We start from the raw sequence: 15,078 nt of genomic DNA, 5'->3' as shown, positions 1-15,078 counted from the left end.
AAATGTTTAATTAAGAATGTTATCCTGTCATACCAGTTATGTACATTTTTGAGGAAAAAACTTCCAGGTACCCTGGAGCGATGTATGATTTCTGTGTGAATTCAATTTCCAGGCACTGTGTCCCCAGCATGGATGACCTGCATTCACATCTACCCAGGCAAGAGTGTCCAAGGGAGACAAGGAGCAGAGTGTACTTCCAGACCCTGACTCAGCCCAAAGGGCACCATCATAGAGGCCTGTGGGTAAAAGACAGGCTCAGAGAACTTTGGGCTCAGCACGGCCTGTGACAGTTTCCAGAGGGTGTGGCTTGGAGGCAGATTTGGCAGCAAAAGTCCCTCTGTGTCAGCTAGTCACAGCATGAAGCACTGTGGTTCTGGAAGGGTATAGTCTTATTAAGTACCCTTAGCCAGAGCTAGGCACAAGAAAGAGGAGCAAGTAAGAGAGGCTCCTGTCCTTGCAGGGAGATGACTCTCAGATAAAGCTGCTACCCTGAGCTGTATCTCAGAGTCTTAGAGGGTCTTGCTGATAGCAGTGGTACTCATTTTAGACTCACCCAGTGGTAGGGATGGAAATGGTTCCTATTTTGACAAGCTTTCTGTTGCTGGATGACATCCTAGGCTCAATTGACCTACTCTAGATTTTACTGATGAACTGGTCTTGAGGAAGGTAAAGATTCCAGAAGAAGGAATGGATAAAAGCATGGGAGATATCAAGCTTGTTAACATAGGTAATTAAGTTTTCTCCTCATGCAAAATAAGACCATTTAAATACATGTGCACCAAACACACATTTTCCTTGAATCTTTTTTAAAATTAATTTTTAATTTTTGTGGGTACAAAGTAGGTGTATGTATTTGTGGGTTACATGAGATGTTTTGATACAGGTATGCAATGCATAATAATCACATCAAGGTAAATGGGATATTCATCACCTCAAGCATTTATCCTTTGTGTTACAAACAATCCAGTTATACTCTTTTAGTTCTTTTAAAATGTATAATTAAATTATTTTTTACTCTACTCACCCTGTTGTGCTATCAAATACTAGGTCTTATTCATTCCTTCTATTTTTTTGTACCCATTAACCATCCCTAGTTTCCCACCCCCTACTATCCCTCCCAGCCTCCAGTAACCATCCATCCTCCTACTCTGTAGTTGCATATGTTTGTTTTCATTTTTAATTCCCACAAATAAGTAAGAACATGTGAACTTTTGTTTTTCTGTGTCTAGCTTATTTCACTTAACATATTGACCTCAGTTCCATCCATGTTGTTGTAAATGACAGAATCTTATTCTTTTTATGGCTGAATAGTACTCCATTGTGTATATGTACCACATTTTCTTCATCCATTCATTTGTTGATGGACATTTAGGTTGCTTCCAAATCTTGGCTATTGTGAATAGTGCTCCAATAAACATGGGAGTGCAGATATCTCTTCAACATACTGATTTCTTTCCTTTTAGGTATATACATAAGGAGTGCGATTGCTGGATTGTATGGTAGCTCTCTTTTTAGTTTTTTTAGGAACATCCAAACTGTTCTCCATAGTGGTTGTACTAATTTACATTCCCACCAAAGGGAATGTAATATGGGGGGTTCCCTTTTCTTCACATTCTCGGTAGCATTTGTTATTGCCTGTCTTTTGGACAAAAGCCATTTTAATTAGGGTGAGATAGCTCATTATAGTTTTGATTTGCATTTCTCTGATGATCAATAATGTTGAACACCTTTTTATATACTTGTTTGCCATTTGTATATCTTCTCTTGAGAAATGACTATTCAGATCTTTGTCCATTTTTTAACTGAATAATTAGTTCTCCTCTAAAGTTGTTTGGGGTCTTTATATATTGTGCTTATTAATCCTTTGTCAAATGGGCAGTTTGAAATATTTTCTCCCATTCTGTGTGTTGTCTCTTCACCTTATTAATTGTTTCCTTTGCTGTGCAGAAGCTTTTTAACTTGATTTGATCCCATTTGTCCATTTTTGTTTTGGTGCCTGTGCTTGTGGGGTATTGCTCAAGAAATCTTTGCCCACTCCAATGTCCTAGAGAGTTTCCCCAATGTTTTCTTTTAGTTGTTTTGTAGTTTGAGGCTTTAGATTTAAGCCTTTAATCCATTTTGATTTGGTTTTTGTATATGGCAAGAAATAGGGGACTAGTTTAATTCTTCTACATATGGATATCCAGTTTCTCCAGCACCATTTATTGAAGAGAATGTATGTATGATCTTGGCACCTTTGTCAAAAGTGAATTCACTGTAGATATATGGATTTATTTATGGGTTCTCTATTTTGTTTCACTGGTCTATGTGTCTGCTTTTATGCCAGTACCATGCCATTTTGGTTACTATAGCTCTGTAGTATAATTTGAAACCAGGTAATGTAATTCCTCCACATTTTATTTTTGCTGGGTCTTTTGTGATTCCATATAAATTTTAAGATTGTTTTTCTATTTCTGTGAAGAATGTCCTTGGTATTTTGATAGGTGTTGCATTGAATCTATAGATTGCTTTGGGTAGTATGGAGATTTTAACAATATTGATTTTTTCAATCCATGAAATTGGAATAGTTTTCCATTTTTTCGTGTCCTCTTCAATTTCTTGCATCAATGTTTTACAGTTTTCATTGTAGAGATCTTCTACTTCTTTGGTTAATTCCTAGGTATTTTATTTGTAGCTATTGTAAATGGCATTACTTTCTTGATTACTTTTTCAGTTTGTTCACTGTTGGCATATAGAAATGCTACTGATTTTTGTATGCTGATTTTGTATTCTGCAAGTCTACTGAATTTATGAGTTCTAATAGTTTTTTTTTTGTCGTCTTTAAGTTTTTCCAAATATAAGATTACATTTTCCCATTCAATTTTGAAGAATAGTTTTACTGGGTATAGCATTATTGATTGTCATTTTTTTCACCATCTTGAATATGTCATCCCACTGCCTTTTGTCCTCCAAGGTTTTTGATAAGGAATTAGCTATTAATTTTATTGAAGATCCCTTGTATGTGATGAGCCACTTTTCTCTTGCTGCTCTGAAAATTCACTCTTTTTGTTCTTATCTTTTGACAGACTAATTATGATTTGTCTCATTGTACATCTCTTTGGGTTTATCCTGCTTGGAGTTAATTAAACTTCTTAGATGTGTAGATTAGTATTTTTCATCAGATTTAGGATATTTAGTTTTCTCAATATTCTTTTTGCTCCTTTCTTTCTCCTACAACTTTGTTATGCATATGTTGGTACACTTGGTGTCCCACTGGTCTCTGATACATTCTTCTGCCAGCTCATATCTGCTGTTGAGTCTCTCTTGTAAAATTTTCATTCCAGCTGTTGTACTTTTCAGTTCTAGATTGTCTACTTGTTTCCTTTTTAGGATTTATGTCTATTAACTTTTTTAAGGAAAACATCATTCATATACTTTCCTTTACTTCTTTAGACATGGTTTCACATTTTTTGCATGTGAGATCTATGGAGATGTGAAGGATTCTGGCAAAACAGAGGAGTAGAGAGGCTGTTAGGAGCCAGATCATGAAGGATCTGGACACCAGCTTCAAAGGTTTGGACTTGAGTTAAGGCATGTTGGGTGGCACTGAAGGCTTTTGATCACGGGATCAAATTGATTTTGTAGGAAGACCCAATCTCAGGAAGTGAATAGATGGGTCAAAGACTTAGAAATAGGTTAAAGAGTCTTTTTGTTTTGTTTTGTTTTGTTTTTTGCCTGAAAAAGGACTTTTGAAGTGGCAGTGCAAATGGAAAGCAACGGTCAAATGCCATGGTCTTATAAAGGATGGATAGTCAGGATTTGGTGACTCAATGAGGAGGCCAAGGAAAGCAATGACTGCTGATGTTTAGGCTTGGAAACATGGTGACTTCAAGAAGAGCAATTTGAGAAGAGCTAGAAGAACAAAGACATATTGAGTAAACAAAAAATGTATGGAGTGGTTGCTCCATACCAGACACTGTGCTTGTCATGGTGAACAAGACAGACATAGTTCCTAAACATATGGCGCATATAGTCCAAAGGAAGCAAGTGAACAAAGTAAATTGCAATGGGGCAGTGAGGGAAATTAAGCAGTGTGCTGAGACAGAGAGCGGTCAGAAGGACTCATTTTAGATTAAGGATGTCAGTAAAAAATGGGAAGTGGCCATATTTGGGACTAAAGCTTCAGTTGTAGACTTACTATTTGATAAAGCAGGCTGATATATGTGTAAAATTATTTCATAGACTGTTGGAAAGGCAGAATGAAACCCAGGAGAAAAGTTGAGAATGGATGCAAAGGTTTGGGAGTTACTGGCAGGGATCTCTGAGGGAGGTTATGTCCATTTGAATTGGGGGTGGGGTGAGGCAGCAACAGGATAAAGAGTAGTTAGTGGGACCAGAGAAGGCTCAAATGGATGGACAGAGGCAGAAGCTCATCCTCACCATCCAGGGTGAGTTTCCAGGAGAATGGCAAATGTTGTGGAGGGAAGGAGATGGGAGTGATGTGTAGAAGGACCTGTAATGGCCTTTGAGGATTTTTCCCTGTTTTTATTAAGGATATGGGGGTGAAATTCAGCTCCGGTGGTTAAGGGTGTGAATTTTGGTAGACAGGAAAGGGGCTGGTGAAGCCACTCTTTGGAGAAGTTTGGTGATGAAGAGAGAGTGACTTGAAGATGTAACAGGGCTGCTGAAGGATTCTCCTTGTAGAGAGAAATGAAGTTTCATTTGTGTTTTGGCAATAGGAAAGTGGCAAGTTGACTGAAGGTGTAGCTCAAAGCATTAGAGCAGGGTTCCAGAAGAATTGGGGGTGGGACAAATCAGAGGAAGACAAGTACTTCATAAATCACCTTTTCCTCCACTCCAGGAGGGGAAAATATAGAGACAGACATTTTGAGGTATGGAGGATGAATACTTGGAAGGAGTTAGGGGTACACTGCAGAATTTGCATTATATACCTCTGAGCCACTTGGTAAAGAAGGAAAGAAAGGCAGAGGTTGGTCAAGTACTTGAGTGAGGATGAATTTTACAATGTCTTCTGGGGCAATGGATGAATAAAGTGATTGATGGACAACTCTGTGAACCCACTTGAAGTTTATCCATTAAAAAATGTACGAATGCCTGCTCTGCCTCAACTTCCTCATTTGTATACTAAGTAAAGTAATAGTGCTGACCTCTTTAGGGTTGTGAGAAGGATTAAATGAGTTAATTCATGGAAAGCTTTTACAACAGTGCCTGGCACTTAGTAAGCACTCAACAAGTAGTTACTACTGCTATTACATGCTAGGTGCTGTGTGAGGTAAATAGAGATCTCATCAGAGTTATTATATTCTCCAGTAGCTCATAACAAACACAGACGTAGAGCAGAGTCAGTGGGTAATGGAGGTGCCCTGGAACTGAGGATTGGGAGACTGTCACGGGACCATAGGGGTTTAGAGTCAGGTAGGAGCAGCCCTGGAGTGCGTGGCTCCCATGCTTACTCTCAGGTAGGTGTCAGTACTGTGGCTGGAGGGAAGGAGGTGGTGACCTTGTTCAAAGCAGGTTCCTGGCCAGGAACTGAGCAGTGGTGGGAGAAGGGGGAGGTCAAGGTAGCAGAGGAGACAGTGAGGGGTACAGCTCATGGGAAAGGATTTTGCAAGGATCTGGTCCAGCCAAGTGGTTGAGGAAGGACTATGGCCCCACCAGGAAGCTTGCCTATAAATTAGAACCAGGGTTGATGCTCATTGTCTAGCTTAGACACATACTGTGAGGACTGGGGCAAGACAGGCGGGGACTGTGTCTCGGTGGGAAGGGGTCAGGCATGAAGTTGGTGAAGAAGAGAGAATAGAGACTAGCATGGAGTACTTACTAATGCCAACAGCTCCCCTGGGAGTTTATAGAGTTGGTATGAGCTTGTGTTTGAAAGTGTAGGGAAATGAAGTCTCAAAGAGTAGCATTCAGCATTGTACCACTAAATGTTGAAACTGGTCCTGTCACCCAGTTATGTTAGAAATATAACTACTGAATACATTTGCAGATTCCAACAGCATTAAAAAGTGCCTATCTCTAAAACAGAGTTTATTTCACTTTTCCTAGAAGCTTTTTTATCCTCTTCACTTTTTTTTTTTTTTTAAGAGATGGGGTCTTACCATGTTGCCCAGGCTGGTCTTGAACTCCTGGGCTCCAGCCGTCCTCCTGAAGTTCTGGTATTACAAATATGATCCATGATACCTGGCCTCCTCTTCACTTCTTTAGTATAATAAAGTGGCTTCATTGTTGTCCAAATGCTCCAATTTATAGTGTGGGAGTCATCCTTAACTCTTCTGTGGTTGCCATGCTTCTAGACCAATACAGTGAGCCTAATACTCACTCCTCTTTCTCTCATGTTCTGAAGCCGCAAGTGATTGGTTTCTTAACTAGTCATTTTCCTGCTGTCACTGTCTTCAGTTCCTTGTCAAAATATAAAAGATCAGCTTAATACATTATTTAGAATCATGTGGGGCCTTCACAGCTACTTTCCACATGAAATGCTTTAAAAGGGGTTATACCGATTGCAATCAATGGCCATCCACTCTTTACCTAGTTTTTCTCATTTCGACACATCTCTTTTAGTTGTCCCCCTTCTGAGCACTTAGCTAGATTCTGAGTGCATAAACTGGTGTGAGAGGTGGTCCCCTACCACTGAGGTGCACGCATCCTGATGGTGAGCAAGGGCATAGGAAAGAAGATGAATAATGATGCAAGGTTCAACAGACCCCTTTGGTAGCTACTGTGATTAACTCTACATAGAGAGAAGTCACATCGAGCTTCATGGAAGTAAGAGGCTAAACCCAACGAAACCCAGCAAAACACAAAGGCACATAACTGATCGTGGGTGGGCAGGAGGAAAAATGTGAGCAGAGAAATAAATAATGCTGGGAATGCCTGTAGGATGCTTGAAGGTTAACTGATTTGTACAGGGATGTCGTGAGGGAGAAGTTCATAAAGTCGATCTGGACTAGTTTTTGAAGCCTATTAAATAGCAGGCTAAGATATTTAGATGGCATCTGCTGACAATGGGAATAGAGATGGGAATTATACAGTGAAAATCCCTTTGGGGAGTGGTGGATGAGAAAGTGGTGTTATGTTACAGAGATGTTTTAAGATGCTTCATTGGTGGTACTTAGGATTTTTTAGGATAAGGTTGCTGTTAAGATAGTCTAGGCTTAAGGTAATGAAGGTGGTACCTAGGTTGTAGCAGTGGAAATTAATTTAGTGAACACTTACAGTGTGCCTACTATGTATCAAGCATTGTACTGGGTTCTCATGGGAAGCATATACGCAAAACATGGTCTCTGCTCGCACATCATTCACAATTTGTAGGACCTCTACAGGAAACAAGTGATGGGTGTGACGCTTTTCATAGGTGGGCTTGGGAGTTGATCGAATGGGGGTGGAGGACAAGCAAGGACAAGGAAGAACCTGAATCTTGAACAATGGTGGGTCCTTGAGCGCTCAGGTCAGGCAGAGGTGCCGGTCTGGCTTCGAGGGACACTTGCCTGGCTGGTGTCTAACATGGTGTAAAGGAGACACTAAGAACTTCCTTCATGGCTCTCACTGAGCCAGGGAGGGGGATGGCAGGGGTGCCACCTGTTTTGGGGACACTAGAATTAACATAATTGATACATATTTCAGGAGGCCATCAGCTGAGCCACAGAAATAACGTATACAAGATAATAATAACCTTGCTCAGGAATAGGGCCGGGCGCGGTGGCTCACGCCTGTAATCCCAGCACTTTGGGAGGCCGAGGCAGGCAGATCACAAGGTCGGGAGATCAAGACTATCTTGGCTAACATGGTGAAACCCCGTCTCTACTAAAAATACAAAAAATTAGCTGGGCGTGGTGGCGGGCACCTGCAGTCCCAGGTACTCGGGAGGCTGAGGCAGGAGAATGGTGTGAACCCAGAAGGCGGAGCTTGCAGTGAGCCGAGATTGTGCCACTGCACTCCAGCCTGGGTGACAGAGCAAGACTCCGTCTCAAAAAAAAAAAAAAAAATATATATATATATATATATATATATTCAGGAATAGAACACTGAAAACAGCAAATAAATGCACAAGCTTTTGAAAATTGAATTAATTTTTGTGAAAGTCAAATTAAACCAACTGTTCTGAGATCAATACTACATTGAATCAAGCTTATTTATAATTGTATATTAAATTGTAACTATTTATGTTACCACTAGATGTCACAAAGATTCAATTTTAAAAGCCTTTTGAGGTAGTCATTTTGAAATATATTTTTCTTAAACAGAAATAAGCCTTTCTAGTATTTGCAAATATAAGGAATAACTTTTAAATTTTTAAATTGTAAAATAGTCCAAATATGCAGAAGAGTACACAGAATAATATAAGCAATGTCTTTTATCCCAATCCAGATTTAACAAATATTACCATTTTACCATATATTGGCGGCTTTTTTAAAAAACAAAATCTTACAGTTGATGTTTTTGTACCCCTCCTTCATGCCATTCCTCTTATTTCTTGCCCACATATAACCATTGTCTTAAAATCAGTGGATGTAATTCCCACTTATACGTATTTGATGTCTTAATACAAATGTATATTTATCCATAAATAAGACAGTTTTTTGGGTGAGATTTTAACTTAATGCTTTTTTCACTCAGCATTATATTTTCAAGATTTATTCCTGCTGATACATTTATATCTACTTCATTTATTTTAACTGCTGTGTAACATAACCATTGCACCAGTTCTTCTATTGGTGGGTGTTTGGAGTGTTTTAAATGCTTTACTTTTATACATATACCTATGTATGTATCTCTGTGTATTTGAGGGAATCCCATTGTTTGCACATTTTCTCTTGACTCGCAAGTGACACTGTACTAGTAAAGAAGGTCTGTCAGACTCTCCTCCTTAAAAAATGTATCAAGGACCACATTCCTAGTACCCTTCTGACACAATCTCCTGTTGGAAGATGGGAGAACTAATGTATGAAGTTTCTCTCTTGGTTCTGAAACTTGAGCATGTACCTAAATCTGCTGGAGGGCTTCTTAAAAGGCACTCCCAGGTGAGTCTTTAAGTGTGGGATAGGCTGGAGAATTTGCATTTCTAACAAGCACCCAGATGCTGCTGCTACTGCTGGTCAGCAATCTCACTTAAGAAAATGCTACTCTTGGCTGGGTATACAAGGCACACTTGTGCGATTCCCGGGGCTCAGGTTGTGGCCATTCTCAAGCTACTAGATATTGCTAGATTGTGTTCCAAAGTGGTCATGTTCGTTTACACTCCTACCCGGAGGACAGAGTTCCTGTTATGTCAAATCCTTTCAGATACTTGGTAATCTTACACGTCAACATTTTTTACCCATGGCGGGAGTGCAATGTGGTAGCTTTTTTGTTGTTTAATTAGCATTTCTCTGATTATTAGTGAGGTTACATATCTTTTTATGTTTATTGGACAATGGATTTGCTCTTCTGGGAATTGCATGTTCATATTATTTGCTAATACTTGCTATTGATTTGTTTATCTTACTGAATATCTTTGCTGGTTATATGTGTTGGGAAATGTCTCAGGTCGTTGGTTGCCTTTTAACTTGGTTTATGGTCTTTATTGTTTGGCAAAAGTAAGGTTTATTTACATGTCTCTTTTTTAATATTTTGTGCTTTTTGATCTTTTGTTTAATAAAGTAATGAACCATTATTAGTTCTGAAAAACTTATGTAGTTTAAGGATTATCTTTAAAAATTATTTCATGTATTTTCGTTTAGATTTTTCAATTAAATTGTCTTCAAGTACAGTCAATAATCAAATTGACAATTTCAAAATCAGGGAAAGCACTCTCTTACCAGTTTTAATGAATAATAAGCATTCTAGCTCATTGCATGTACATTGGTGATATTGCTGAAATGAAATTTTAAGTGCTAAAAACGAGCCTGTCACAGTTTAAACATCTCAACTCACCTACACCCTTGCCATTATTTTTGTTTCTTCAATTTGGGGATTAAACTCTTCAAGGAGAAAGGGAAGCAGCTTTTGAATCAGAGGACTCTAAAGTATAAGTTAGTAGAGGAGAATTTTCCAGGTGGGGGGTGTGCAGTGAGTGACTTCCAGTGTAGCTAAGGCTGATGGTAGTTGGCAGATGGGATTTTATGACTCACAGGAAATGCTTACATGCCCCAGAGTGTCTCCCATGTGGCCGCACTGGCTGGAGGGACACCAACTAGATATTTATTTGTGTCAGTACTATTTTGAAATTCAGTTACCTCTGATGTTATGGTTCATTCATTAAAGAAAGAGAACACCTACTATGTGCCAGTCCTGGTACACAAGATACTTTATTTCAACTTCTTATATAGGATAGATAACAGCTTAAATTTTTACAGGCAAAAATGGAATTTCAGAGAGTTATTTAAGCTTCTGAGATTCTCACAGCAGATCGTTGAGCGAATGGAGATACAAACCCAAATTTTTTTGACTTTAAAACTTTCTCATTATTTTTCAGTAACATTCCATCAGAACCCACTGTGTTCGTAGGCACTTAGCTATTCATACTTTAGTGTAAAGTAGCCAAGCTATTTTACTAAACTATAAAACCAAGCTGGACTGGATATACTAGGGGAATGGATGAGCAGGTGGGCTGGTGCTGAAGGGTTTGAATGTGGCCATAATACCTTCTGAGAGCCTAAAGAACCAGTAGCCAAGGATGGATGGTGTGACAGAGAGGATGGATTTCAGTTGCTCTGTCCTTTTTTATAGGGTATTGCTTCTCATATTGCAATTTCTTATAAATTCCTGGAGCGTTTTCTTAAACTGTAGATTCTAATTTCCGAGCCTAGGGTGGGGCCCCAGAGCCTGCATTCCTAACAAGCTCCCAGGTGATGCTGAGGCTGCTAGTCAAGGAACCACACTGAATAACAAGGGCCTGGGGTATACTCAGAAGAGGAGAGGAGAGGAAACGTGTTTGATCGGCCCTGGGGTTGCTGGAGGAGGTTAGGGCAGAGCAGCAGTTCTAAGGAAGGTAGTAGAGGGCTGCTTTGCGTGGGGAGGTGGGTGGTGGCACAATGCCTCTGGCCCATGCTGCAGGTTCTGAGCCTTTATGATGTCTGATGATTCACTGCACTCAGTACTTCAGTACAAGTGATTCTTGTGAGAGCAGATAATACTGAGCAGTGGAATTAGAGATGTGTGTTTGCTTCATTGTTCAAGGATTCTTTGGGTATAACTTTGGAACAGTCAGTGTTAAGCTTTCTGCAAATGAGGGTGTAAAAGGCTTTTTTCTAAGCTATGGCGCAGAAGGCATTAGAGTAGCTGGCAGCAGATAAATAGGCAGCCACAATTTGTAGGTAATTACTTATCTTGAATTGGTAAAAATTAAAATAACTTTAGTAGGCAGTTCAGCGTAGGAAAAGGGGACTACTTGGAGTCAGAAGGGCTGAGTTTAGGTGTTGTGCCACTTACCAGTTGTAGAAGCCAAAATAAATCACCTAATCTCTTTGGGCCTCAGCTTCCTCCTCTGTTAAATGAGGTCAGCACTCCCCACATCAGAGTCATTGTGACACTCAAATGAGCTGACACCTGTAAGAATGCTTTGTCAACTGCAAGACTCTCCCAGAAAACTGGTCTCAGGGAAAGAGTAGGGATGGAGAGGCTGCCTTCCACATAAAGGTTTTTAAAATCTGCTGTCAAATCCCCAGATGAAATAATTAGGTAGACATTTGAGAATATGAAACACTTGTGACCAAATCGTATGTATTTTCAGAATGAAAGCTTGTGTGAGAGGATCAGTTTGGCCTAAGTTATCTAAGTAATAGTTTCTCCTTTCACTTAAAATACTCAGACTCAAACTGTACTAATCATTTATATCAAAATATTTTTTAGAGCAAATAAGGGAAAGACAAAAATATCAAGAGAAAACTAAAGCCAGAGTACTTCATGGCTGAATTTTCTTTCTGCACAATTTTCCCCTCAAGTGCTCTAACTCCCTATTTCATTGTTTGGGATAGGAATTTGTATAGTGAAGACATTGTATTCTGGGAAAAAGGTGACTTGCTTGTGTCTCTCCCATAGCCTTTGGCTATATTGTGCAACCTTCAGTCAATTATTTAACCCCACGAGGAAAGTGTGGACTGAGAGCCTGTAAATATCCTAGATTTACCACCCAAGGTGTTGAGTTTAGGGTGAGTTGACTTAGAGGGAAGGAGGTGATATTTTAAATTTCTACACATTTAAACATTTCAGATGACACAATCTTCAGTTTTTAAAAATAAAAGGGATTTACACTGACTGGCTATGGCCATTTTGTTTTTATTTCAACAAAATAAGGGCATGATGCTTCCTCTTCACATTTTGGGCGGGGCGGGGCTGGGCTGGGCGGGGCGGGGCGGGGCGGGGCCGGGCGGGGCGGGGCGGGGCGGGGCGGGGCCGGGCGGGGCGGGGCGGGGCGGGGCCGGGCGGGGCCGGGCCGGGCCGGGCCGGGCCGGGCCGGGCTGGGCTACTACATGCTGCCCCCTACAGATTTCATTATTTGGTTCCACAACTGCCTTTTGCTCCTCTTTGAAAATCCTGCTCCTTGATTTTCAATTGTCAGATTGCATGATATTCAACCCAGACCTTTAATGTCTTGACTCTTTTATAATGAAGATTCAAGAAAATAATTTTTAATTTTGAAAATAGAGACTTATTGCTTCTATGACTTAACAATCACTTAGTGTTCTTTGTTTCTTTTCCAGTGGACTTAAGCGCCTTGATAGCAGGAACCATGTTTGGTTTTATGTGCTGTTTGTATCTCTAGAGACTAGAGCAGTATCTGGGACGTAGCAGCTGTTTAAGTGAATAAGTAAAATCAATGAGTTAATGAATGCAAGGGCGAATGAGCCAAGATAAATATTTAATTTTAAAAATTCAGGACAATTTTAGATTTATAGAATTATTGCGAAGATAGTATAGAGAGTTGCTGTGTAACCTAAACCCAGTTTATCCTATTAATATTTTATATTAGTATGATACATTTGTCACAATTAATGAAGCACAATATTCGTATATTATTATTGTCTAAAGTTAATACTTTATTCAGATTTCATCTGTTTTCCCCTAATGTGTTTTTTTCTGTTCCAGAATCCTACATTGAGAAGTTATGCCCCTTCAGGCTCCTCTTGGTTGTGACAATGTTTCAGATTTTTCTTGTTTTGATGAGTTTGATAGTTCTGGGAAGTATTAGTCAGCTATTTTAAAGAATGTTTTTCAGTTGGGATTTGCCTGATTATTTCATCATTATTAAAGTGAGGTGATGTGTTTTTGGGAGGAAGGACACAAAAGTAAACTGCAATTTTCGTCACATAATATCAACAGTACAAACTATCATCAGGATGACTCATCACTGTTGATGTTGGTCACCTTGGTCACTTGGCTGAGGTAATGTTTTGTCAGTTTTCTGCTGTGTTAAGTTACTTTTTTCCTCCTTTCCCATGCTGTGCTTTTTGGAAGAAAGTTACTATGTGCAGCATAGACTTAAGGAGTGGGAGTTATATTCTACTTTTTTTTTTTTTTGAGACTGAGTTTTGCTTTTGTCACCCAGGCTGGAGTGCAATGGTGCAATCTGGGCTCAATGCAACCTCTGCCTCCCAGGTTCAAGTGATTCTCCTGCCTCAGCCTCCCAAGTAGCTGGAATGAAGCACAATATTCATATATTATTATTGTCTAAAGTTAATACTTTATTTAGATTTCATCGGTTTTCCCCTAATGTCTTTTTTTCTGTTCCACCACAAATCCTGACTAATTTTTGTATTTTTAGTAGAGACAGGGTTTCACCATATTGACCAGGCTGGTCTTGAACTCCTGACCTTAGGTGATCCACCCACCTTGGCCTCCCAAAGTATTGGGATTACAGGCGTGAGCCACCACACCCACCTATACTCTAGTAAGGATGAAATATCAAAATAAATAACCTGAAATTCTTCTGCATGGGAGATTGGTCTATTCGTCCAGATTTATTTATGTATTAAATAACTTCTTTATATCAGGATGGATATATCGAGTTTTATTTTATATTTCAGGTTATAAATTCTACTTTATTACTCAAATTATTTCAGCTTTGGTCACTGGGAGCTCTTTTAGCTGGTTCCTATATCACTTTGATATACCCACATCTTTTTCTTTTTTTTAGTTTTTCCTTGCTTTCTTATACTATGAAGATTCTACAGGTTGATCTTGTACATTTTCTACCCCAGTGCTAAGATCAGCTATTTTTCCAAGAGTTTCTTCTTTAATTGGAGAATGATTATAGAAGCCAAGATCTGGTTGCTAGTTGCTACTGAGGTCTGCTGCTTTATTTAACCCTTCTCAGCTGATTTATGTGTCTATACTAACCCATGTGTATATAAATCTATAAATATTTCTCTATGAATCTGTATCTATTTAAGCTAAGCATGAATTCATACTGATGTCTCTCTGAACATTTAATTTTAAAAGTTATATTGAAAACAGCAGACATAAATCCAGCCATATCAATAATTGCATTAAATGTAAATGGGATAAAACACTTCAGCAGAGTTCATCAGACTGGATAAGAAACCAAAATGTAACTATACATTGTCTACAAGAGACATGGAAAAGTGATATCATGTAAATAAAGCCAAAAATATTAAAATCAAAGAGTAACATAATAAAAGTCATCAGGAAGACATATAACAATTATAAACATGTATGTGCTTAACAGAGTCCTAAAATGCATAAACCAAAATGATCAAATTGAAAGGAGGAATATGCAATTCAACAGTGGTTGGGAGACTCTAATACCTGACTGTTAGTAATTTACAGAACAACTAGACATAAACTCAGCAAGGATATAGAACTTGAACAACTCTGTCAACTCACTTGATCTAACTGACATTTATAGACTACTCCACCCGACAATAGTAGTACATATCAAATATTTTCAGGAAAGATCATTTATGCTAGGACATAAAACAAGTCTTAATAAATTAAAAAAATTTGAAATTAAACAAAACGTGTTCTCCAACTACAGTTGAATTGAATTAACACAGAAATAAATGTGGGACCTGAGCAGTGAGCTCTCCTTTGGTTCACTTTATCAGTGGCTTTGGCATACTGTTCAGCATGAGTTCC

The 15,078-nt window shown here is 39.0% G+C and overlaps 1 protein-coding gene and 1 long non-coding RNA gene across 7 annotated transcripts in view; one reads left to right on the top strand and one right to left on the bottom strand.

The window, feature by feature from the left end:
- Window positions 1-13,971, top strand: part of DYDC1 (DPY30 domain containing 1) — a 36,770-nt gene extending 22,799 nt beyond the window's left edge. For 3 of the 6 annotated variants that reach the window (XM_063781935.1, XM_063781933.1, XM_063781934.1), the window contains exon 9: window positions 113-1,428. In XM_063781935.1, the coding sequence (XP_063638005.1) occupies window positions 113-287 (175 nt within the window). In that variant the 3' untranslated portion in view covers window positions 288-1,428. Of the gene's footprint in view, window positions 1-112; window positions 1,444-13,068 lie in introns of those variants that run through there. The other 3 variants (XM_063781938.1, XM_063781939.1, XM_063781936.1) reach the window with 3 other exon arrangements.
- On the bottom strand, window positions 1,155-11,515 carry LOC129136127 (uncharacterized). Its single transcript, XR_008537441.1, has 3 exons — window positions 11,413-11,515; window positions 6,102-6,402; window positions 1,155-3,891 (listed from the first exon to the last, which is right to left on the bottom strand). It is a non-coding gene; the product is annotated as an uncharacterized LOC129136127 (long non-coding RNA).
- Window positions 13,972-15,078: the final 1,107 nt, after the last annotated feature.

This window comes from Pan troglodytes, chromosome 8, assembly GCF_028858775.2.
Source record: "Pan troglodytes isolate AG18354 chromosome 8, NHGRI_mPanTro3-v2.0_pri, whole genome shotgun sequence".
NCBI lineage: Eukaryota > Metazoa > Chordata > Mammalia > Primates > Hominidae > Pan > Pan troglodytes.
This window is presented reverse-complemented; position numbering and strand designations above follow the sequence as displayed.